Below are 27491 nucleotides of genomic sequence, written 5' to 3'. Positions count from 1 at the left end.
TTAGTTATTTTGTCATTCTATGAAGAAAGCAAGAGTAGATCTGCCATACTGGAATAGATATGCCTTTCATTATTTCAAAATGTAATCTATTAATCACAGTAAAGAGAACCGAGAAATAAAAATGTATTTAATAGGAGGAAGTAGTGTGAATCATTCAAATCAACACACCACCTAATAAAATCAGGTAGATATTAGTACTTCAATCCTTACACCAAGAGTTTTGGCATTCTGTACTCATATAACATACTGCAAAGCTTTTTTAAGTACATATATTTAATGTACTTATTTTTAATATTGCATTAGTGTAAATATAAAGTGGTCAATGTATTTAGTACAATAACATAATATTTTTATAACATTTTATGTATCATTAACAAAACATAAAATTGCAACAGAGTATGTACATATGCAAATTTCATGTCAACAGCTGAGGTTGTATAACAATACATATTTCAAGTATTTGATAATGCCATCAAATAAAAAAGAATCAATCTCCTACAAAACGAAGATTTTTAATTTTTACCTTGGATTTGAATTTACCAACAAACAATTCATCTACTGCAAATAAATGATAAATGCAGGGGAAAAAAGGGAAATCAAATTGAAAGCTTTGAAATTTGTATGTTCTTTAGAATTAATGTTATGGAAATAAAAAAGGCTGTTCTAGACATTGGACATCATTCATAATAATAACATATTTTGATTATATAGTGACATTTAACTGTGTAAACAGTTCCAGCTGTAATGTGCCAAGGAATAGTGATTATGGTATATTTGTTTTTTCATTCCTCAGAAGAATCCTGTACTACACAATGGGACCTGTTTCTTAATTCAAACATAATCAGAATAAAGTTTTGTCTGCAGGCAATACACACTTTTGGCATAAGGAAATCTGAAATAAGCATACTGTTTCAGCATATGTTTTCACTGGTTTTGATGAAGTCTTTGAAGATTCCCATGAGTCCACAAAATATGAACATACAAATTTGTGAAAAGTTTACAAAGTGCATTTATTCTCTTCAAAAGCTAAAATATGTAACTACGTTGAAAGAATGTAACAATTTCTATGATAATATACATTTTATTTTCCACTCTATATCAATGTTCTCAAATGTGTTGTTAGTATATGTAGCATTAGGTATCATGTATTCTAGACAGCATTTCCTAATTGACAATGTAAATGACCAACTCGCATATGCATTCACTCCTGCAATAAGACTCTGTAAAAAACTTAATGCCATACTGGGGAATAAAAGAAGCAAGCAATTAGAGCAGAAGAAATATACAGTACCAATAACTGTGGCTGAAAATGAAATAAATTTACATTAAGCTCCTCACTGGTAACCAAGCACTTAATACTGGAATAAAATTCAGTACAGTAGAAAGAAACTTCGGGCAGCCTCACAACAACCAATATATGTCCCTGAATTTAAGAAAAAAAATCATTACACAAACAAACAAAGTACTTTGCTGAAAATTTAACTCACAAATTTAGTGATTAGTACACCTATTGAGTAAAGTATGAGATGCTGTTTATCAATCTAAAGCTGCATTAGAAGCAAGACAACAGATACAAATACACAATGCAACAAAACAACTCTATCAACAGAAACACAAGTGGAAGTGCAAAATATCACAGAAGAAGGAAGTTGAACTGCTGTTACAATACATACTTTATACAAATATCAGCAATTATAATAACTGAAGTCACATATTTCCATACCCCCTGCAAAGTTACAATTATTTACCAATGCTCACATGTTTGTATAAATACAATTTTAAAATTCTTACATGTCATTATCAATAACACTAATAACAACAAAAATTTCAGGTGAAATTACTACTGACAAATCTGCACTTGTTTTTCTATAATTCATAAAATATTATTTGCATGTAAGAAATAATTTACTTTAATTTTCTTAACAAATAAGAGAAGTTATATTATCCAATACTATTTAACTCACAGAAAATGTAGAAGTTCAGACTCTAAACTTTTCCTTTGCAGGGTTAAATTACCACATATTTGTTACCATGCACAAAATAAATACATATTACTATAAACATAACTCATAAAGCATAACAGAAAGTTATAGTGAAAATGTGAATATTTAGTTAAAATTTTTATATTTCATTCTTTTTTATACTTATTTAGGTCATTATTAGAGGCAATTCAGATAATTCGTTCATACAAATGTATAGCCTTTCCAATTACAAATCAGTAGGCCTTTTAAGTGAAAGTGTGTGTGAAAAAGTAAAATTATTTTATATTTAGCATCTACATCTGAACACTCAGAATGTTTACGAGAGAAATAAATACGAATTTAATGAACAATATATAATTAAAGAAGCATCTTTAATCATGTGGCCAAGTTAACAGTTTTTTTCCAAAATGAAATGTCAACTTCTAGTAAAAAATAAAGGCACAATTTATGCATTTCCATCTCACGTAGAATCTATATTATCAGTTTAATTATCCAGAAATTAACTGAGATTCTACTTATTTTACTATACAGGTCTAATTAAGAAAATGTAGTCATAATTTTCACATGGATCTTAAGATTATACTGGCAATACGAACAACACCAGATGATAGTTACATATGTATACAATAAAAGCTTTCTGGCATATACGTATTAGAAAAGCAACTAATTTCAATGCAGACTACAGAAATATGTGTATACCACTTTTATTTCTCATCAAAACATGTTATGAATGCAGTTTCATATATGTCAAGCTTCAAGTAAATATACACATACATTGGGGAAATGTTAGTACTTATAATATTTTGTCTGTCTGCAGTGACAGACACATTTGTTTCCTTTGCTTTCTTCTAGAACACAATTATAACATTTCAAGAACTCAGTAACCTTAAATTTGTGGATATTGCTAACATGGCAGTATAATGTACTAAGTAACAAGACAATTTTCACACACGTTAAAATTATATTCATTAAAATTCAAACCTTGACATTAAGTGCCTTAAAAAGCACACTTATTATTGTTAATGGTGGTCTTTTGGGTTATGATAGCATGTGGTCTGGTAGGTGGTTACCAATGTTTCAGATGAAAATATTATCTCTTTCCTTAAGGTGAGATAAGCTGAGAATGGAGGAAAAATGTTCCTCTGAAATAATATTAACAACCTATAAAACCATAAAGTGTCAACTCAGAAGACCACAATTGACATTTTCACTGTGTGAAAACCTTGAGTATCAGATACATTTGTTTTCACTCTTTTTTTACACAAACTCATATCACAGATAATAGGTTTGTAAAATTAATTCATAAACAATATTAAGAACATTTAGGTAAATGTGATGAAACACCTGGTACAGGTATAAATATAGAAATGAGAGAGGGAAATTTGACCAGGTGCATGCAGTGCGGTAGTAAGATACACTTTCACTATTGCTGGAAATTTTGTTACATGAAAGGTACTTGAAACATGAAGCTCATCACATGACTCAGCCCCATTACTGTTTTTATAAACATAACAATAAACTTTAGTGCATCATAAATAAATTATTCTTTGTAAAGTCTACTTCTAATTGGCTCCACTTGTCTGGTTAATTTGAGACATGCAAATTATTTCTGAAGTATGCACAAGCAAATGTTATGACAAAACTTAGAGTTACCAATTTTTTATAACAAGATACAGAGATACATAGCAAACTAATTAAACAAATTTTTGAATGTTTAACAACCAGATGCCAGGACATGCAGTTAGTTAATTAAAGAGAACATAACTGAGACACTAGTCACAAAATTACATGATACCATAGATAGGCATAATATGTATATATGGCATACTTATTCTATTAATTAAAAACAGCACGGATAATAGATGTCCAAAATCTGACTGCAAAATAAAATGATGCAACATACTTGAGTAGTTAATTTTTCTTTTTTAACTATAATTTATAGGTTAGTGCAGCCATGTCTTGATTAAGCTAGTGAAATAGTAAATCTAAGTAAGTAGTCAAAGAGAATTATCAGCTATCAACTGAACTTGAAACATCTGGGAAATGAGATACTTGGGCAGAATTCTATCATGGAAACATCTTGGTAAGTAACCATTTCAAAAACATGGACTGAGATGAAGGATAACACTGATATTAATCACAGGAAAATACTAAATAGTACAGGACAAGAATGAAATGGTTTGGTAAACCTGTTGTTTGTAAAACCAGAAAGTAAATTTAAAGAACTAAACACATTTTAAGGGTCTGTTCTTCTCAAAACATGTAACACTAAAATTAATATTCAGTTTCAGAAAAGTTATTTCTAATAAGTAACATTTCGCATACATGCAAGCAGCCACTCATTAATGCAGCACAGCGTATGTGTGATTTTATTATATCTGTAAAGACATGGTGGTTATTTGCCATTGGTTTTAACCAAGAACTGTTTGCAGAACATTTCTTACTTCATTCTGTCATTTTACCTTCACATAATTTGTACCTAAATTCAATTCAAATACTCCAAAATAAATGCCGCATAATTAACACAAAATTTTCCTACAGTTAGCCAGGAATAAATCCGTAGTCAAGCAAATGAATTACTGGTATTTCAACCTTCAACCATTAACGTTTCACAGTCATCACAGTAAATTAATACGTAACCCAAAAGTGTACAGTCTAATAGATGTTAATTTTTTCAGATAGTTAACATTTACTGAATACTGAAATAAATAGACATATAAACTTGAAAAATAGCTACTTTCTGGATTTTCTAACTAAACCTTTTTGGGGTTAACCATGTTAGGAAATGCTTCAACACATGATAAAGTGAGACCTCAAAAGCTGAAGTTAAAACTTACATTAAATTATGGTCATGAAAGTCCAGAAATGAGTAATTTCTGAATATTAGAACTGAAAGAAGATGCATTATATAACATCCTTCTACTTTTGCTGCCATGGTTTAACCACTGTGTAAATACATATGTGGAGAAATTAAGAAAACATGCAAGTAAGATATGAAGCAAATACATGAGAAGTATTGAGAAGCAGATTATGTAGCCACACCAGGACGAAGTTTGCTGTTGTTCCATTCTGCCAACATAATCATTGGTTTAGAACAAAACAGTTTAGATAACTGCGATTACTTGAACACATATATTGGAGAACAGTCTTTTCTATGAAGGCTCCCACATGAACCTATATTATTTATAATTAAATAGTTTATAAATTATTATTCACTTTGTTGTTTAGAGAATCAAAAATAAAATATTATTATGTAATGCCTAGAATGACATAATTTTGTTAATGTGAAACATAAATGTCTACAAATTAAAATCTGATAAGTCTTTATGTTATTCTGTAAAGTTAACTTTTCTTAAACTTATTAAATAGGTACTTTTAACGACATATAAAAGGTTTTGTCAGTTTAATGAAAGTTTATGATTTAAGTCCCAAGCTCTTCACAACCATCATATACCTATTTAAATACTTACTGTCAAAATTGAGGCTTATTGTTGCATTACTCTCTCCTAACTCATTCTTTGCTGTCACCTTGTATTTGCCAGCATCCTCAACAGTCACATTCTTTATTTCCAGTGTTGCAAAGTAGGAATGACCATCTTTGTCAACAGTTAACTGCAAAACAGAAAACCAATAGTTTATTCAGTTTAAGGTCCACACACACACATATATATATACATTTAAGATTTTTGTTTAATCCTATCCAACTGCAGGTAAATGTCCATTATGTGATCAAAAGCAGGCAAATTCATGATAATATCTGTGTAATATACAAAACTAAAACCAGTCTACAACTTTTTGTAAAAAAACTAGTGTTATGGTTCCATAAAAGGTAAAGAATTTTACCAACTGATAAACTATAAACTTTTCAAGAACAACTTTGCTCTATGAGTGGGGGGAGTTTGTTTTTGTCAGTCGGTTGTGTATTGTTAACAGATACAACAACATAATGCTGTGGTTTAGAAAGCGTGGAGATTCACTTCCACTTTCCTATGATCCTTCCGCTAAGGCACAGGGACAACTTCATCTTCACCTGCAGCTTTAAATAAATCTTGAAATCATAGCCTAAAGCCAGTCATTAAAACATTCAATGAAGTCTTCAGAGGCAATGGACATATTCTCTCTGCTTCTCATGGTATTTCTTAATATCTTGTCGTTATGTTAACCTCAAACATATTTTTTATATCCTCACTTTGCTTTGTTTATCAAAATTACTCCTTTAAATGTACATAACAATCTTCTTTGTGCTGTTTCAATTTTCTTTTTATCTTTTGTCTTAAGGGTCAAACATTTGTTCCGACATGAGCAGTTTGTTTTTCAGACCACCTTATGAAACATCGATTAGACTATTTCACTCATTTTTCTACCTCTTCAGTACCTCATATGCTAAAATATTCAAATAAATGTAACTCACCTTGTGCCTAGTGGAGTTCTGTACTGCAGCTCCATTGTGAGACCAACTGACAGATGGTCGTGGATCAGCCTGTATCCGACATTCAAACAGGAGGCGTTTCCCATCCTCTTCCTGTCGGATTGATGGCTTTTTCGAAAACGTTGGAGCAATGCCATCAATTTGCCTGTGAATGGAATTCAGATGTGTTAAACATAAACCCACCTGAAATGTAAAATGTTCAGTTCTCTAGGGATTCCATTATGTAGTTATACAAGAAAATTCTACTATATACAAAAACTGGTTGGCCTGAAAACTGGAGACGTTATTCTCAGCTCGTAACTGTATTGGGATAATATTTCACATAATTTGTTATACTAATCCTGTTAAAATAATTGAAAATGGCATGTCTCCAATTTTAAGACCATTCAGTTTTTGCATAAAGTACAACTTTCTTACTATAGAATCCCTACACAGCTAAAGTTTTTCTGTTTCAGACAGGCCAATATAAATTTGAAGTGAGGAACATAAAATCCCAGTGGTATATTATTCTTACTTTTTAAGCCAAAGTGGCTGTAAATGCAGTTATAAGTGTAATGTTAAAAGGTGGCAGTTAACAGAAAAAAACTGATTAAACAAACACTAGGCTACATACACAATAAAGTAAGTAGGGCATATGTAACAAGTGGCTGCATTAACTGGAGTCAGAACAATTATAAAAATAAGAAAGTGATCAATTAATGCTTTATTATGATGAGCTAACTGCACTGAACCAGTTCTACTTATGGCAGATGAGGTGTGGTATTAGTACGATTGCACAAGACATTTTAACTACAATTAGTTTAGTTGACACATTGTTAGTTATAAACATATACAGGACGTTCCATTTAAAATATAGCTTAACAACAATCATATACCACATTACAAGAATGAAATAAAAATCAGATCCATCCCATGTAATAGACTCTCCCAGTGATAGTTATGTCAAGATCAGCCTTCTTGCTAAGCCACTGTTCATGCCAGTTGTGTAAAAGTTGTATAGGTGCAAACATGGTGTATTCATGATCAGAATGTGTGTTCATTCTCAATCATCACTTCACATCAAAATCGTTTGCTGGTGTCCAAGAAGCACTGAGCACTATGTATGCTGACAAGGAAGTACAGAATCAGACAGTTTACCAAGACAGAACAAAATATCAAAACACAGGAAGTGTTTGCATTGTTGGGTATAGACTTTGGCCACCACAATCTCCAGACCTTACCCTGAACAACTATTTTATTTTGTGGAGATTTCTCAAAGAATGAGTTTCACTGAATAACCCACAAAGTTTGGAGGAACTGAAACACTATACTGAACAGACTGTCGCCAACAATTACCCGGAAATACTTCGCAAAATCGCACAAAACACTAAGAAGTGTGGATTCTCATTTCTGTGAAGGTAATACACATTTTCAGCATTGTTATTAAACTATTCTGTAGACTATTCCTAGCAAATAAAAACGAAAAGAAAACAACTTGTTTGTGTTTTTATAGTGAGGTAAAAATTGGTAAGTAATGGTTAAGTTTTAAACGGAACATCCTGTACAAATAGCAAAGTACTAACTAACTAGATGGCTTACCGAACCCGAAGGTTCATAACCGAATTAACCAAAGTCCTCCACCGGACCCTGTCCTGGGCCAACAAAATTCAGTCTCCTTCAACTCCTATCTCCCACAGATCCTGCCTGACATTATCCACCCATCTACGTCTAGGTCTCCTCAGCGGTCTCTTCCCCTCAGGCTTCCCAACCAATACCCAGTGCACACCTCTTGTCCCATCCATGCGTTCTACATGCCCCGCCCATCTCATTCTTGCAGTACCCCCGGTCATGATAAAGCAAATACCAGTTTTCAGGTAATTACCTTGGTTCAATTCTGTTATTCACATGTTCCTACCATTTTTTAAATTGTATTGGATTTCTTGTTAGCTTATTGCTATTGTCCGCGTCGCTTTACTTAGCACCTGCACTCCAGAGAAGCTATCACAGGTAATACGAACATACCAACACACCAACCAACCATCCTAGCAATTTTGGCTCTGCTCCAAATTGCATGGTTAATGTAAAGGGACAGCAAGCTGGGTAATCATCCGTCAATGTAAATTTTGCGCTCGAATGTTGGTTACATTGTTACAACTAGGCGTATAACAGAAGTTACTGACCGCTGTACTAAGCAGAGCATGCGCAATTTGTGCTATACTAATCGCTCAGCGATGGCGGTGTAATGAAACTATTAATTGTACAGAAGTATGCTGGAATGCAAGTTTAGAAATAGTTTTGACAGGATGTTTGGATACAAGTTTAGATTTAGTTGTACGTTTATTATCGTAATGACGTTTAACAGACAACCATAGTAACGAAACAGAAAAGCACAATGCTTTTCCATCTTGAAATTCTAAGAATGAATTTCACTCAGGATTTTTGCCCATACTTTGAAAACATTCCCACTATTTTCCAGGCACAGTGTTTTTTGTTTTTGTCTTCTTCTTTTTTTCTTTTTTTTTTGGGGGGGGGGTAAATTCCCGAACGGCCGAAAAATTATCAAAATAAGTAGGATTTGAGTTTTTCACGGCGGTGAGTACAAGATGGCTGTCTTATGGGTTGTAGTGACGTGTAGTCTAGTACAAGTTTACCAAATTTTCAGAGGTCCTTGCTGTTTCCATCATCAGGGCGACGATTGTCACTCATCGCCCTGATGATGGAGACATAAAGCACGTCTAGAACGCTGGTAAACTTCTACAAGACTACACGGCGCAATAACCCAGAAGACAGTCATCTTCGCACAAACACAGCTTTTGCACACTGCGTTTTAAGAAGTCGACCAGTTCAAGCCTCTCCTGCTCTACAGTGAAAAAGAAAGGATTAAGAAAGCGAATACTACAGGTACATCACAGCATGGCTAGTGCCTATGTTAGTGTAAGCAAACGAGGTAGTGTTTAAGCATTTTTGTTTTGTTACTTACTTCTCTCGTGGTTCATCGGCAGCTGAAAACAAAGAGTGAAATAAGAATATAGTTCAAAAAATATATTATAATGATTTAAAGATGTGTACCCTTGTATCTTGTAATAATATTAATTTATATACTATTTAAATTAGTAATATATACTACACTTGTTCAATTTTTATCAGTCTAATCACAATAAAATATTGTTATTAAATATTAAAATATTATTACAATTAACATTTAAATATTTAAAATATATTAAATTTTTTTTGTAAAAGATGATGCTCTAATGTAAATCGAACATTTCGATAGAGAGCATCATTTTAATATATTTTAAATATTTAAATGTTAATTGTAATAATATTTTAATATTTAATAATAATATTTTATTGTGATTAGACTGATAAAAATTGAACAAGTATATATTCAACACAATATGACGCAACATTATCATCTCATAATATATACTATAATAACAAAATGTTTGCGTTTTGAGGATAATACAAGTGTGTAATTAAGATATTTTAAAAACACACAGGAACAAAAAGGGTAGTTCTCGAAAACAAAGGTCCTGGTTTTAAATCCCCCCCTTGGGACACGGGATGTATTTCCGCGATTTTCCTTGTTTTGGTAAAGACACGGGTTCATTGTTTTAAAGTTACATAATTAGAATCAACCAAAATTAATTAACTTTAAGAATCCAAATGCTTTAATTCGTGATGGATGAATAATAATTAAAAAATTACGCGAGAAAAGGTTTTAGTAAAAGTTAATTTAAAGATAAACGTGTACTCACGACTGAAGTTGAGGTTTATTGAGGCAGCCACTTCACCCATCTTGTTTTTCGCTTTGACTTTGTAGAGGCCGGCGTCGGTTTCGATAACATCGTCTAATTCGAGTACGACGAGGAACTTGTTCGTGCCTACAGACTGGATCCTCATATTGGTGCGGTTATCCTCTGCCAGCTGAGTTTCACCGCGGAACCAGTCAATGTCTGGTTTTGGGGATGCCAGTAGTTGGCACTCGAATATCAGTCTATTTCCTTCATCTTCTTGGCGCAACTGCGGCTTCTGAGTGAAGCTCGGAGCGAAGTCCTCGGCCACCCCCATATTTTTTTATTCAGGGGTGCCTTGGAACCAAAACGTTCGGGTTTCTCGACACGAGACCCCAATTATTTGAAAATCAACGCTAGGGCATCAACTCCTCCCTGCAAACAAAACGGAGAGCTTCAAAGTTGGTGTGTTAATAGGTCTCCAGTGGAATTAAACTTGAGAAACGAAATAATTATTACTGTTGGTATAAAGTATGAAAGATTAGTACTCAAAACACGCGCACCATTACAGTTTGACACCCGTCTTCCTCAGACATAATTTAGCGTATTCTTATGTACCACTTAATTTAGCCTCAACTGTAACAAGTTTTATACAACATAATTTCGTTATTTTTATGTGTATGTCTGTCTGCATTCTAAATTGGACCAAATTTCGCCTTATGAAACGCTGTATATAGCTTGAACTGGCAAAGGAAAAATTAAAATGGGTTTGATTGAGACGTGTGATTTTTAAGGAGGGGTACATTTTTTCTTCTGACTACGACGCAGTTGGCAGGACTGGACTTCACTGACGCCGTTAAACACTGTTAGATTAGAACTGGCTACTGTTTTTGAATGAGAAACAAAATGATCTATAAGATTGTTTGTAAGATCGGAAAAACAACCATGTCGTTTAGCATGTGGGGGTCCACATTATCTCTGCTTCAAATATATGTATGTTCTTATCTTAATTAATTTAAAGACGCTATGTGAATTTCGGGCATAAGTCTACACAGTTTCGGATAATATACGATTTCAATATCAGAGTTTCAACTAGTAAGTACAAGACTTGAAGCAAATCCAATTACTCATCCAATAAGTTTACCGACTGTTAAATCTTACTTCATTTAATTAGCTCCGTAAGTCATTTTTTGTATAACAGAAAGATAATTGTTAATGATGACCTGTGAAACGACTTTTCTACGGTATCAGTCTATACCTTGGACAGGAACGAGGTTAACGTTTAGAATTTTCTTGGGTCAGACTAGGTATGACACCTAGAAATAAATCAACTGAATACTACTTCATCTGTCCAAATTCGCTATTGGATTACTTTTATGTGATGCCATCTAGCTTCTGAGCATGACACTAATCCGTTTAATAGACCAAGATTACTATGCGCAATGTATTTTAATTACGCAATATTTAAAATATTTTTTTAAATATTCTTAAAAAAATAGCTAAGATTAAAATTTGTTCCTTTTCCTGGGAAAGCTGATCGCTTTCTTTGACATCATTATCATTTTAAAATAATCTACATACAAATATACTGTACTCTCTTTCAACATATGTTGTTTTTCACGATTAAAAATAAACTTCCATGAACTGTACGTCCTATTGCCAGAAATAAAATCACAAAAGCCGTTAAATATCTCCTTGCACATGGTATTTTAAACTTTAAAAACAACATTGTGCGCTGATTTCCTAACCATTCCAAAGATTCATGTGCGCATGGCAGTAAATCTTCTTCCGTGACATTTATGGGCGTTCGTTTTTTGAAAGGAAAACGCAGATTCTACGTGATCCTGAGCAGCTATTTTCTTGCCATATCATAACTCAAATCCTTAACCAGCTCAACCCTTAAAGCAATGGTCTCTACCTGCAGAAGAATCTTAAAGCTCTCAGTGGAGTCCACTGTTTACCATGGTATCTGTTTATTTTTATAGAGAATTGCAACTCTTGGACTGATTTATTTATGTGAGTACGCAACAAGAAAAATAATTCCAACCAATTTGTTTATAACAAACGAGTAAATCTCAGTAAAATTAAAGACTTTCAGTTTAAACGGATTTTAACTAAGCAAAAATGTGTGGAGTTCAACAGCAGCCCGCCCGAGGCAAAGTATCTTGCTCATTGCCACGTAAGTCACAGTAAGTATTGAGACATGCATCCCCATGAACAATCACTGCTGGATAATATTCTGTCTTCTTCGAGTACAGTACAATACTGCAATTAAAAGACTTCAACTAAATATGCCGTTCCTTGAATACTTCTTCAGAGGAACAAAGTTGCGAAAATCCCACAAATGCCATAAGAATGGGATGACAAATGTTAGAAAAACTTCACAATACCAAATTTTATGAAAATTCGTTAAACACTTCTAGTTATTGTCTGCAGATAAACATAAGAGGTGCGATCGGAAAGTTTCAAGACTGTGTCAATAGAGGGCGAACCGGATGTAGTACGAGCTTCTGCCTTTAGGGGGTGCGGCCTACATTCATAGTGAATCAGTGTGCCAGCCGGCATCATCGAATTAGTATTTGTTTCTTAGTTACGGGCGTTTTGGTAGTGCATTACACCGACCCTCCTGCGATTTCGGAATGGCGTGTGCATCAAATTTTGCCAAAGACTCGCCAAAACGGCTACGGAAACCTATGAAATGCTAAAGCAAGCATTTGGGGAGTCCGCAATGGGTCGTGCACAAACTTTTGTGTGGCATTCACGTTTTAAAAATGGCCGAACCTCTGTCGATGATGACGAGCGTTCTGGACGACTATCTTCGAGCACAACGCCCGAAAATGTTACGAAGATTCGGCAGGCCATTCACGAAGATCGACGTCGTGCCATCAACGACTTGTGCGACATTGTTGGGATAGGCTATGGGACCTGTCAGTTGATTCTAAAGGAAGAACTCCACATGCGACGCATCATGACAACGCGCCAGCGCACACCGCCCTCAAAGTTCGGCAGTTTTTGGCCTCAAACACCATGGCCGTCATCCCGCACCCTCCTTATTCGCCGTGTGACTTCTTCCTCTTCCCAAAGATGAAAATTCAGCTAAAGGGAAGGACATTAGAGACGATAGAAGAGATTCAGGCAGAATTGCAGATGGTGCTTGACAGGCTGACAAAGAAAGATTTCCAGGGATGCTTCCAGGCTTGGCAGCGGCGCTGGGATCGTTGTGTTCACTCCCAGGGGAACTACTTCGAGGGTGATGGATGAATTTAATACCTGAGATAAGTGTACGGGTTTTTATAGGCGCAGTCTTGAAACTTTCCGATCGCACCTCGTATATAGAATTGGCGGTTAATACAAGCATTTTTTTAACTTTCAGTTACTAAGACGCCAAACGTGTACCTTCTGGTTACAATAAAGTCGCCATGGAGTTCGTATGTCTGAGCACCACGTTGCAAAGGCGTATAAGGAGGTCGGAGATAAGCTCCACATATTCTTACTTCTCCGTACTGGATCAAAACTAGTCACTAGTTTCACGTTTCGGCCGTTCTATAATCGAGGAGAAACTCCCTTGTACTCATTTTAAAGGAAAATGGGTGAATTTGAAGTCCGTGTGAATATTGTGCCGACAATAAATATACCTAATACGACGAAGTCGAAAGACTATCCCTTGGCCAATCACGAAGAAGTTCGCCAATGTTTCAAATATCACTTCTGCCTCATCGCACTGATGATAGAGGCAGCAAGGACCTCTGAAACGTTGGTAAAATTCTGCCACATTACGCGGCGCGACAACCCAGAAGACCCTACTTACAGGAAGACAGTCATCTTCATAATCGACGCCGTGAAAACGCTTCCAAAAGGATATTTCCCAAGAGGATCCTCTGCCCACTGTTTCGCTCATCATATCTGCACGGTCACCCCATAGCAGAAACTATCACTAACCTATAGGGGCTACCCGTTTCAGCCGTATTAGCACGACCAACACTTTAAAATCAGAAAAAATGTACCGCGTCTTATTGTAGTGGTACAGTGATATTCCATACACTGCAACACAGCAGAATCGATCAGGCAAAATGCATCGTTAGCCAGCTATATGAACCTTGCAATCGCGGCGAGCTTAGCAAAGCTAACGATGCCTGAACCATTGAAAAATGAATATTTTGTACGTCCTAACCTTTGCAACTTTGTGGAGTAAAGGACGGGACTAAAGTGAAGTGAGTAGCAAACATTTTCATTGTTCTACTATGTAAAACGTTTCCCACAGATCTGCTTGTTACATTGCTGTTCCCAGCTCATTACACTTTTATCCATCCTAGGATTACTGCAGATCGTTCTATCACAGCTCTGTTCCTGGTGTTGGCTTAAATTCATATTTATATGCTTAGTTGTATCTGCGTTTACCTCTCGATAGAAATATATTTTCTTAAACACATGGACAGACTTCAAAATTCGCTATTTGAAATGTGTTGCTCCGAACTAAGAGTGATATAAACCAGTGCTCTGGACCTGCATGAAATGTTTATGTAACAGGCGATGCGAATATAGTGTTTGGATAACCTGGAAAGACTAAAGTGTCTAAAAGACCGTACAAGCAACAGGGAAGAAATGACTCACGCTTCTTTGGAGATGACCATGCTCATAGGAAGAAAATATAGTGCAGTCAGGAACTAGGCAGCAAACCGGCCAGTGCACCGGATGCCTAATTTGTATTATATTGCCAAACTTTAGGAAATAGTCCCACGTTCCCCGCAAAATCACAACGGCACAAAGCATGTCGACTGTTTTTAAACGTAAATTCGATAACCTGAAACATTCTCAGACCAATCTGACGTCACTCATGGCAGGTTCAAATGAAAATGAATGTTCCGCATCATACTGTGTTAAGTTTTCATATTGCTCGCTGCCGAGTATCGCATCCTACTTTTTGCAGGAGACATTGCTAAAGACGCCGTCTGTAAGGCGTTGAATATTATTAATAAATAATGAATTGGAAAAGACATTAAAGGAAGCTGTCGTAGCCTATTTAAAGGCATTATCCCAACATTTGATTGGAGGGACTGGAAAACTACGAAAATTATCAGTCAATGTAGCAGGTGTCTGAGCAGTGTTTTGAACTCGGGACAGCCCAAATACGAAGAAGGATGTCTGTGACCTTGTGGCTTTAGAGGTTAGCCTAACAGACATTTTTTTATAAAGGTAAGTGATGCGTGCTACATGCGCTTATACGAAAAGCTACATTTAGAGTCGCAGTTCAGGCTGATGGGAAGTCCCGGTCGCATTTTCTCGAGGTATTCTTAAACGTTCATATCCGTTTATACAGAGTGTTTTCTTCTGGAGGCGCGCAAAGAACAGGGTAAGAGGAGGCCGCTCTTTACGCCAAGTGGGGGGCGACGAAGCCCACGAGTTTGCTTCATGGCTGTTCTGTCTAGAAAACCCACTGTATAAACACCATGCGTCTGAGCTATGATGCGAAAATTCTAAATGGAAAGAGCTTACTGTACGTACTTAGACATTCAACTGAAAATTTTGCATCTCGAAGAATTACCTAGCCAAGGTACCGCATCGATATTAATCCTTTGCAGTACCTACAGCTGTATACTCACACACTTACGTATGTTCCCTGCGTGGGTTAACGAAATTGCACGTAAAAATAATTGTATTAGGAGCTGATAGATGTAATAGAATATAACCAGTTATTTTAAAGAGTGCAGATGCTGTTTGAAAGGATGATACGTTACTCTAAAGGTGCACTGTAGAGCAGTGTCTTCGACAGATGTCACTGAAGCAATATATTGTTAAAATTATCATCCATTACGGTACTGTGTAAATATTTAGGCTCACAAGCCACATCCGGCCCGATACAACTTGTAACCAGGCCCGCGAAATTATTTCTTAATTTGTTACTTGTTCCCACAAACTCGTTTGCCTTCTTAATTTTAAATTATTTTAAAAAATCGTGATTCTGATATCGTCTGCTGTTTTACGTACAAATTCCACGGATGCTATTGAATTTAAAACCCTACAGAAAAATTTAAGTTTTCCAGGAACACAATTGTGTCACATTCAAACTACTGCAGGAACAAATTTAAAATAATATGTAATTCTACCGCAATTTGGGTCCAAAGAAAAACTATTCTTACCCAGTGAGAAGAAAAAGTTACACAACACTGATCTAGACGGTAATTTAATGACGAATTCATTGCAGTTCTGAGCATCAGGCCACTATATCCCTTTCCACCTCATATACAAAAATGTTGGCTACTCTCCACAACATGTAGAACAAAAATAATTTTCATTGCGAAGCGTTAAATCCCTGCGCTCTCGTTCTTGCTGATAGCCGTAATGGTTAAAATATTTTAGTAACATGACGTCATATCGCAATAAGTGAGCTATTTAAGTTCTGGAGTAAAATAAAACTTGCGGCCTGTATTGGGTGAAATGTGCGGACTAAAGCACTTAAAAGTGATTTTGGGACGTGCATAAGACTACCAACATGTAAAGTCCAGCTACATTCTAGCTGGACTTCAGTTTATTCTGAAAGTAGCCGTGCGCATGCGCGAGACTGAATAAAAGACGTAAGCCCAATGTGTCGATAGTTGAATTTAGTGTGAGCAAAAAATCTGTTAGAAGTCAATCCGAATCAAACAATGCAAACTGTCTTGACACACTGTGATATTAATTAATTAAGATCAGAGAATAAAATCAACACAACGTTACTCAACAGATTGCATATTATTTAATGAAATATTCAATATGATACTTATCCGGTAATTAATACTTGCATAAAATCCTATGTTTCTTAGTCTTCATTTCTGGCTTCAAAATGTATCCACCACGAAATAAACTAGATAAATGTGGCAATGATATTCGCCATCTTTGCGGAAGCTAAACAAACCTACCTTGTCTATTTATCCACGGAATAAGGTAAAGTGCCAACAAAATAATCATACACCTACTTACTCCAAGAAGTTTAATTCCAAATGCTAATATTTCTCATTCGGTTACAACTACCACGACTTCGTCAAATTCTGACCATCTACATTCTTATTGTTTGCACAGTAGATTACAGTCGCGAGCATACTTGAAATGTTACAGAAATCCAAACATATTTTTGACAAAAATTTGGAAATGTCCAGCTAAACTGGGGTCCGCAGTGGCCGCGCGGTCTGAGACGTGGGCCTTGTGCCGCTTGGTCGCTGGGACCGTGGGTTCGAATCCCACTCAAGCCATGGATGTTTGTCCGCGTTTTTCTGTGTTGTGCTGTCCTGTGTACAGGTAGAGGCCTTTCGACGGGCCAATCCCTCGTCCAAGGAGTCCTACCGAATGTCTGATAGATCAAAGCCAACGAAAAGTTGGGACCCGCAGTGCTCAGGCACTTGAAGAACGGGTCGTTCCCAGTATCTCAGCTAAACAACAGAACAAAATAATTAGCGGGCTATGGATCGTTTCACGCAGCTCCGCGAACAGACATCAAACATGAAAAATATGTTGTGTAGATCCATTGTTGGGGAGCGTTAATTTATATTCATCACTTCACAGAGGACACTCGGTTATCACTTATATCCATCAGATAACTGTTAGAGCGCAAATATGTTGAACCAACATCCAAGATTTCTCTGGGTAACGGCGAAAACACTTATATCCATTGGTTTTCAGACAACTTCCTGTACATACTGGGTACTAAAATATCACACTAGACGCATCTCCAATCGAAACCAAACATATGTGCCCCAGAAGACCTACTTACTCTTCACCTATCCGAAATTTCTTCCCTCTAACCACACAACAAATCACACTCGACTCACTTCGGATATCTTCGCCCGCAGAACCGATACGTCTAACCGTCTTCGATACAGCCGAAGCACTGACAGCTGTTGACTGCCGCGATGTAACAGGGCCACCTACGTGTCCTCCGCGACGGATTCCGCAGATGAACCAAGATAACACCCAAGCGTCTCTGCTTCCCTCCCTTCGAAGTACACGTCGCCGATTTGACGTCACAACGGCAGGCGCACAGCATATTGTCAGAATAGAAAAAGATCCATCTCCCTACACGCCCCCACCAGAATGCAAATATGCTATGCTAATCTGTAATTACGCGAAACATTCTTTAAAATACCCATTTATGCATTTATGAATTTTTTTTTGTCAAAGACTGCGACTGCTTCGACGTCCAGGCTCGATTTCCGGCAGAGGGCAAATGTTCTCGTCCCCATCCCACAGAGAGACAAGCCTCTTACGTTCATCCAACCTAAAATCAATCGGTGCCATGGATTCTTTCTATAGAAATAAAGCGGCCGTTAGTACCGCCAGTATGGCGTCACAACCCAGTCAAACTTCCAACAAACGTAACGTGTGATTTTAGGTTTTCACGGCAGTGAGTATGATGATGATGATGATCTGGGTACTGCAGCCTTGTAGACTCGCAGATAAATTCCAACAAGGATGCCCTGAAGATGAAGTGCATATGTTTCTCCGAAACGTTGTCGTCTACCAACGAGTCTACTCGGTGTCAAAACCAAGAACATCAAACTAACGTAACGGTTCAGCAGTTAAAACTCTACTTCGGACTCAGTTCGTCCCTAATTCTCGGTCAGGAGACCAATTAACGTTACATTCCTCCATGGATTTCCTCAGTGCCTCCAAGCAAATGCTAGGACAGTTTATTAAACTATGCCTCGACAGCTTTCTTTCCAATCATCCATCTCGAATTCGACGACAGGCATCATCATCAACAACTTTATGGAGTAGGCCACTGGACCTGTTCCTTCTCCTCGGGTTAATCACCGCTGGTCCTTTCAACGTTTTCTCGGTCGTCCCACGTTCCTCCTAGGAATAAGGAACGTCGGACATAGAACAGTATTCTGCGTGGAGGAATTCTGGTCAGGTGATCATACCAATTGTTCCTATGAGCGCTGGTAATACTGTTGATGCTCTCTACATTAAACTTTGTACGAATGCCTTCGTTCCGTTTGTGGTCAAGGAGTGTAAGTCCTGCGAGTGGTCTTAATAGTCGCATTTCTGCTGACTCTGATCTCTTCAGCTGAGATGCCGTAAGCGTCCATGTCTCAGAAGAGTTGGGATGATCAGTGTTTTATAAAATGTTAAAACAGTTTCTGCCCTTATTTTCTTAGGCCATCTAGCATATTCAATTAATAAAGCGTCGTTAAATACACTACGACATAGAAACATATTCGAACAGTGTACCTTAAAAATAGACTACAAGTCAACAAGGTTACCGCAGAGAAGTGAGAACGGAGACAAATACTGGATGGTGTTCTAAAGCTACTGCTGCTGTATCCTGTGGGCGTTGTGTGATTCTGGGGGCAAATTTAAGTCACAGTGGCCTGCCCGTGACTCCAGCCAGTCAGACCCTCTACTGCCATATGATGAAGTACTTTCTGAATTCAGTTATTCAAAATAACTTGCTTACTCTTACAGCTCCGTGGCCGGAAATATGGTAATGCGTTCTTGAATTAGGAGCGAGGTGCCAAATTGCGGAACCCACGGCAAGCATTGTTTGTCGTTAGCAGTCTCTGACACTAATAGCGACAGTGCTGAATGACAGGGTTGCAGAAAACTGAGAAGCATTTTTAAGATCGTGTAGTCAGATATATTTAAAAGCATAGTCACTCAATGCTTCAGGTGATCAACAAGAGGCAGTGAAGACTGCCCGCTTGGAAACCTAGCTCGGACATTATGGAGAATGACCCACGAGTCCGGAGCCAGAGGAGAACTCTTACTTGGCAAAATGAATGGGGAAAAAAAGTAAAAAAAAAGTTTTTTCAAATCACGTGTTTACAATGTAAACTGTTAAATAGCACCAGCCACGCTGACATGACAGCACAAGGGGGATGTGTTTCCAGAGAGTGGGCAGCGGTAGGGAAGGAGACACTCGAATAGGAAATAAGGGGGTGGAGTAGAGTCGCCAGACTCAGGACAGAGACCACTGGAGAGCTGCAGCGAACAGGTTAGTAAACCTTCGAGTTCCGTAAATGGCAGGGAGTTTCTTTACTACTTACGTAAGCAACGACAACTTTTCGATCCGAAAAGCACCTTCATCCTACTGGATAGAGGTACTTATTTTCAAACGTTCTTTACTATCGAGGCTAACAAGTCTCATGGTCCAATGCATCCGATGTAAAATGAAGAATCTGAGATAAAAACAATGGAATTTTAAGTTTTGAAATTTCCACATCGGTGAAAATGTAGATTGTGATCTTGTAGGTTGTTACTGACGTTTCGGTGGAGCGTAAGGCCCCGGTGTTCAAGAATGAATCCTAACCGTTCTTCCGAAACGTCGGCAACCACCGACTAGACTTTTCGGCGTCAGAACCAGACAACCACAGTATCGAAAAACGAAATCATCTTCATCCACAATGGCTACTAACAAAGGGGGAAAAAATAATTTATTTTCCAACAAGTTTCTGAAGCTTGGATGGAGGGTCGGTTGGTCAGATCGACAAATGACTGGAAATTCTGCACAGAACCGGTCTGCTTCATATAGGCTATATTTATTCTGGGTGGGTTTATGATCCCTTTGAAACTGAAGTGCGCAGTGTAACGTTGAACACAACATAAACGTTTATATTACAGATTCCAAAAATGAGACATTAAAGAAATACATCTTTAACGGTGAACACTGTAAACTTTGGCCCCTCTATCATTGTACGCAATCTGAAGAGACTTAAGAGTGCATTCCCGGATGTATCTGGCACGTGATAAAAACCAAAGGGAAGAACAGATACATATGCTTTACATATATATTTGCAATTTTATGTACAAACGGAAAGAGTGTCTTATGACCTGCAGACAGGCATGTATTCATCAATGGAATAAGTAACTTCATGAACCATAATCCTTCTTGGAAAGCTAATAGCAGGCTCACCTAATCAAGAAATTACCTGACTATTATTGAAACCGAAGATTCATTACCATGTTCACAAGAACCTATATTATGAGCAATGCCAATCTAATCCACAACCCCAAAAACCTATCTTCCTAATATACAGTTTAAGTTTATCCTACTTTCTAAGTCTGGGTCTTATCTCCAGGATCAATAAAAATGTGATTCTGACGATAAGCTTCACAAAGAATTCTGGCGCTATTTTAAAATTGCTATTACGTTTCACGCGTTTTCAATATATGTGTCGATTAAAACGCAGTCCGAGGTTAAAATCTTAGAACAGACCAAAACCAACATTTCCTTTTTCAAAAAGAAAACTTTCAAAGCCTTATCAGCCTACCATCTGCCAGTCATGATCACGTGATTCTTGCCAGCACCATTCATCTGTCTGCTGGCGAGCCGTCAACAATTGACTGCAGCTTCCCGCAGGGTCACTGCCTTTCACAGAACGATACACATTGTGCGCGGGTCGAAGCGCCCATAAAACCAAGTCCCACAAATTCCCCCACACCGCCCCCTCCCCCCGGATCGACTACCGACGATAGTTTAGTGGCTCAGTGGGCAGGTATAAAAGATCTATAATAGCATGATTACTAACAAAGCTCAAAGTTTTTGCACGATCTATAAACATTACTCTTTACTGTTACGAAAACGTGTGAAAAGAAATAAGGCGCTCGTATTAAAACCGAGGCCAGCCACTGGACAAGATCCTGAATCAGTTTCATTAACTTCCTGTCCTTATCATCTAATATCCCTCTTAACTTATCTTCCTATAAGCTATCCAAGCTATTTACCCACTAAAATTCTGTATATATTTCTTGTTTCCACGTCAAACCTTTAAATGCTGTCCATCTTCACCTCGTTGGCTTTACGTCCTAACAATCCTAGACCGTGTCTAAAAGTCACGGTTTGTAATATTACCCACTGACTTAATCTGTTATTATCCAAAATATTTGCCTCCGTTCTTTGTTTCCAGAGTTCGAATCTACAGTCCTCCGTTCACATAAGATATTACATGTTAGAAAGGACAAAGATAACGATTTCTTATTGGCAAACAAATGTTTCGTTAAAAGAGAGCTACATGTTATATTATGCCACACACAGAAATTCAACTTCCGCTTGTAAACGTAAAGCCGTCGTACTGCTGAGAGCGGTTATTGCTTTCTATTCCCGAATTAGATTGTACTGGTAACTGCCGTCTCATATATTCAGTAAACTTCGAGCATATATATAAAATTCAGCTTAAAGATTTCAGTTCTTACAATGACAGCGAACGTCTTATTTATTTGAATTATATTGCCAATCCACCAATTAACCTTTATTCATTTCTTTGTTAACACAAAGAATTTGAGATGATAAAGTTGCGTCATATTGTGATAAATATATATTTGTTTAATCTTGTCAGTCTAATCACAATAAAATTCCTATTAAATATTAAAATATTGCTATAATTAACATTTAAATATTTAAAATATATATAATGTGATGTTCTAATTGTAAATCGAACATTTCGATAGAGAACATCATTTTAATATATTTTAAATATTTAAATGTTAATTATAGCAATATTTTAATATTTAATAGGAATTTTATTGTGATTAGACTGACAAGATTAAACAAACAAATAATTTGACTACACGTTTTGTTATATCTTGTTACAGGATTTTACGCATTTAAATCTCACAGTTTGGTTTATGTCTGAATAATCGCCAAAGGTAAATAAGATGAAGGGATATGACGAGGTATTCTACCGATATTCACTTGGCAGAAGAAAACGAAAATGACATAGAATGCTGGACCCCAGAATTTGATCTAAGGCCGAATTAAAAATCAAGACGTAAGATTTGAAGTTTTCGCGGCGTTGAGATGACGATGTTGTTTTTCCGGGTTGTGAAGCTGTGTAAACGTTTCGAAGACACATACTGCCTCCAACTGCAGCCCTAAAGGTGGAGACAGTACTTTTCGTTTTGGTATTCCGCAGGGATTTTCTACTGATCAGGAATACGTGTCTCATTCTCAAATGGAGTGTATGTTTGTTCTCAAAAGCTATTTCCAGTCCTGAATAGGATTTAGAGATGGCATTACTACAGCCCAATGTACAATTCTGTAATCAGTAGGCTCACCCTTCAACAGGACTAAGGTAACTAAAGTGTCAGCAAAAAGAGTAAGCTAACTAACTAGATGGCTTACCGAACCCGAAGGTTCATCACCGAATTAACCAAAGCCCTCCACCGGACCCTGTCCTGGGCCAACAAAATCCAGTTTCCTTCAACTCCTATCTCCCATAGATCCTGCCTGAGATTATCCTTCCATCTACGTCTAGGTTTCCTCAGCGGTCTCTTCCCCTCAGGCTTCCCAACCAATTCCCGGTGCACACCTCTTGTCCCATCCATGCGCGCTACATGCCCAGCCCATCTCATTCTTCTCGACTTAATCACCCTGACAATGCTGGGGGAGGAGTACAGATTTTTAAGCTCATCATTATGCAGTTTTCTCCACGCCCCATCGTCTTCTCTTCTAGGCCCAAATATCCTCCTCAACAAAAAGAGAGCGAACAAAAATTGTTCCTCAGAAGTGGAAGGGGGAAAAAGTAGAAATTACTGAAAATGAGTAAGCGAAAAATGCAGTAGGAAGAAATAAGATAAAACGTAACATTTCGGCCAGTAGTGGGCGGATGTGACGTACGAAGACAAAAATACGCATAACCCGAACAGATGTCAGAGATATGCCATATTAACTTCGAATACAACGTCTGTAGCAGTAAAATATTCGTTCTTCAACGGAACACGTTCGCGATGCCTATCAGATTGATAAAATTCGTAGTGTCGAAACGTCTATGACTGCAGTTGATGGGAATGGCAGTTACAGAATTCAGACTCGTAGATATTTTGCAATATGGCTGCCTTCTGGGATGTTGAGTAGTCTCGTAGAAATTGACAGACGTTTCAGAGGTGCTTACTGCCACCATCATCGGGGCGATAAGTAGGCAGAGTTTTGCTGGTTTTGATTCGAATTAATATTTATACCTATCCTATTACAAATATACGGAACCGAAAATACATTAATAAAAATAATCGATATTAACGACAGAAGAGACCAGTTCCAAATTCTCCGTTGCTAGTCAAATGGGCGATAATGTTTGAGATGGCCCTACAAATTCCGCAAGAGACCGTAACGGGCCGCTGGGCCTAAGCCTTGGAATGCTGCTGCTGTAGTTGTTGATGGTGGTGGTGGTAGTGAGTAATGTATTTTTCAGTTACGTAACATCTCTCCTGTACCTTCCACATAGCGAAAATAACTTGACACACATCCTGGCGCCGCCAACAGTTTCTGAGCTAACATGATAATTAGGTCTACTTCTTCAATATGCTATTCGGCATACGGAATAACTAATTCACTTCCTATGAAATATTAAATTAAATTATTTGCGCTACATTATATTTTATGTTATATTATTCTTCGGCAAATATTTGTTAGTAGCTTGATTGGTTCGTGATCTTTTGCTGTTAACAAATATTGGTCTCATAGGATAATATTTATTATGTGTGTTGTAATAACTATTGCCATGGTAATACTGTAAAGGGATTTTGGGCCTAATATGACAATACTTCGGACAATGTGTGTCTACTACTTTAATTACCTCCGTCATCTTGACTTCAGTTTGCTGATTCATCACCATTCTCATCCTTTACGTGTAATTAGACAAATACGAAGCGAGAAATATGAAGCAGGATTTAGGGTAAACAAGGCAATTTCTGAGTTTGAAAACAATTTACTCAGCCCCGAATGTATTAACATTCTCATGCACGCCGTGTAATCCTGCTAACCTGCACTACAACCCTGCCGGAGAAATTGCCGCATGGGTACGGGGAATGCTTGTAACGAAGCATTTGCGTCTTCGCGCTGCACACCAGATGCAGACAACGAAGATGCCTGTCTTCTGGTTTGTAGCGTCGTGTAGTCCGGTAGGAGGTTACGCAAGAGGATTTTAAAGACAAAAAATTTTGTCTGGTAGAAGCTATTACAGGAGCGAAATTTAAAATAATATGTAACTCTATAGCGATTTCTGCACATTTCTATTAAATGTATAATTTGTATAATGTCAATTTGTAATTTCTAATAATTATTATTATAAATGACAAAAATTGGTTATAAGTTTTAAAAATTGTGCCAGGAGCGGTTCTTTGGCCCTGGGGTCCAACGTAAAAACTGTTCTTATCCCAAGGGAAGCAAAAAGTTGGACCACTCTTATCTAAGTATACGATCCAGACATACGTTTTGGCCATACAAGCAATCAACAAGATGATACAACTGAATCGTGGTGTCTGGTAGAACAGCGCACAGTTAGTGCAGTAGATCAGCCTCAGATATTTCTTATGAGAATTTTCACGACATCCACACACGGTCCCTGCTCGCAAAGTGTTTCACAGAATATGTAAACACGAAACGTAATCCATAAAAATACTGTCTTAACTTTTAACATAACAGCGATATTGCTTTAATTTAATGTGAATATCAAACGTATTTTATCCATGAAAATCTTATGGAAAATCGAAGTTGAAAATGTAGCTCTATTCTATTATGAAAGGGAAACACATTTTTGTCGTAATGTTTATTCAGTAGACATGGCATATCAATAGAATTAGTAGATAATCTAATACTATATGGATCCAGCACACTTCAGAGACGATGAAAGCGTTCTTTATACATTCTAAAACATAATGTGCATAAAATTAATGCATATGAAGGTATGTAAACCCTTCCACACATTTCCTGATCAAAAGCACTTGGCGGATTTCGATTAAATTTGGTATTGGGTCTACAATGAGTATGTTCGGGTTCATTCACGTTAGTTTCCTGCCAATTCAACACAACCCATACCACATGTAGGTCGGATTGAAATTAATCGACTCTTATTTAGACATAGCGACTCCTCTTATAAATAAATTCTATACGAAGCAAAATTCTGATCACATTTGAGCTATAATAATTATTATTTGAAACACTTTTCGATGCGGTGAGAATTTAACCAAGGAGATAAAATAATTTCTGACCATGTATTGTGATTACCTTTGGAAACGTAGGTCTTTTCCAAAATAAAATATTATAATTATAATAGATTATAATATTTTAAGACCGATGATCATTTCATAAATTCGAAGATGACGTTTGAAATTTTGTGAAATCTCCACACTTGTCTTATTTCCGATACAGAGTGAGAAGTACCAAGAAATACAGAGACTTAATACGAATATGGCCGCGGACGCAGTAAGATCGGACAAGGAAATTACTTTTAAAGCAATAGCCAGAAACAATAGTGTATTTTATTTTCCATGACGTTTTCGCCCAGATTCATGTGATGTCGCGGGAAAAAGGGAAATGTGCTATTATCCAACACCTAACGGTTGACCAAGTAATCAGCGAAGAGTCGAAACCTTAAAATAGCAAGTGTTGGCATTGCTTATGTATGTGAGTGTGGCTGGTATTCTGAACTAGTACGCGTAGGGGGGGCACTGTGAGGTTGCCGAAATCTCTCCCCCCCCCCCCTCAGCGCTAGCGAAGTAGAGCAAAGCCTGGGTAATTCTATCCCAAGCCATGGGGCCCATTCTCCGCCGCGCCATATAAGTAACTGACTTCCTGGGATCCCGTCGCTTACTGTAGGTTCGTTCCAAGATTTCTCGGCCCGTACAGTTCGAAATGCGGTAAGTGGTCGGCCAGTTGTCGTCATGCGCATCTCGTAACTCCGGAAATGCACTTCATGAACAATACGTCTCCAGTGTTTCTAATATGTCAGCATTCATTATTTTGTGGATGGTGTATGGCTTTGTCATATCATGTAGTCTGGTACAAATTCAACGACGTTTTAGAGGTACTTGCTGCGTCATCATCAGGGTTGTTGAAAGCGGGGATGCGTTTTTATAAATTATGAATTCTCAGTGCATCTAACCCAGCCTTACCTAACTTATCCCCACCTAACCACCGCAACTCAAACAAACCGAACGCTACTTTACCTAACGTAAATCAGAGGAGAGCTGCATCCCACGAGGTATATCCGCCTCTCTTAGGATTCAGTCCCACAAAGGTCTCGTCATCACTATTGGGGGTTCCGCCCCATCAAGAGGGCTCTGCTCCATCCAGCGGGCGAATAGTACTTTATCCTTTAAATAAAACGCTGTCCTTACGCATCTGTTAGTCCAGCATTTAACCCAACAACGTTGTATTAAAAAAGATATATTTTTTAATTTACAAAACTTCAGTCACGAATTCGTCCTCATCAGTGGTTCTGCGCTTCCGAAAAACACATAAGCGTCTTAATCAATCAGTCTCTATTCAAGATTATTTCTTCACCAGTCTGAGCCTCACAAAATATTGCTTCTTGTTTATGGAACGAAGCAATACCGTTTACTCAGTGTTATAATTAGTTCTTCCCGCAGACGTAGAGGCCGCTGCTGAAAGTCCGTGCC

At 37.3% G+C, this 27491-nt stretch overlaps 2 protein-coding genes across 30 annotated transcripts in view; one reads left to right on the top strand and one right to left on the bottom strand.

The window, feature by feature from the left end:
• Window positions 1–27491, bottom strand: part of bt (projectin protein bent) — a 173325-nt gene that overhangs the window by 138485 nt on the left and 7349 nt on the right. For 27 of the 29 annotated variants that reach the window (XM_087356133.1, XM_087356141.1, XM_087356138.1 and 24 more), the window contains exons 1-5: window positions 17927–18050; window positions 10149–10559; window positions 9371–9392; window positions 6394–6556; window positions 5453–5594 (exon numbers count right to left, since the gene is read on the bottom strand). In XM_087356133.1, the coding sequence (XP_087212259.1) occupies window positions 5453–5594; window positions 6394–6556; window positions 9371–9392; window positions 10149–10461 (640 nt within the window). In that variant the 5' untranslated portion in view covers window positions 10462–10559; window positions 17927–18050. Of the gene's footprint in view, window positions 1–5452; window positions 5595–6393; window positions 6557–9370; window positions 9393–10148; window positions 10560–17868; window positions 18051–27491 lie in introns of those variants that run through there. The other 2 variants (XM_087356135.1, XM_087356134.1) reach the window with 2 other exon arrangements.
• Window positions 19958–27491, top strand: part of LOC110827620 (uncharacterized) — a 73564-nt gene continuing 66030 nt past the window's right edge. The window contains exon 1 of the mRNA XM_022059460.2: window positions 19958–20091. The gene's annotated coding sequence lies outside the window, so the exon portion shown is untranslated. The remainder of the gene's footprint in view (window positions 20092–27491) is intronic.

This window comes from Zootermopsis nevadensis, unplaced genomic scaffold (genome assembly GCF_977971745.1).
Source record: "Zootermopsis nevadensis isolate Lab colony 2312 unplaced genomic scaffold, Znev_1.0 Znev_ptg000025l, whole genome shotgun sequence".
In the NCBI taxonomy this organism is placed as follows: domain Eukaryota; kingdom Metazoa; phylum Arthropoda; class Insecta; order Blattodea; family Termopsidae; genus Zootermopsis; species Zootermopsis nevadensis.
The sequence above is the reverse complement of the archived record's forward strand: the minus strand, read 5'-3'. Positions and strand labels throughout refer to the sequence as shown.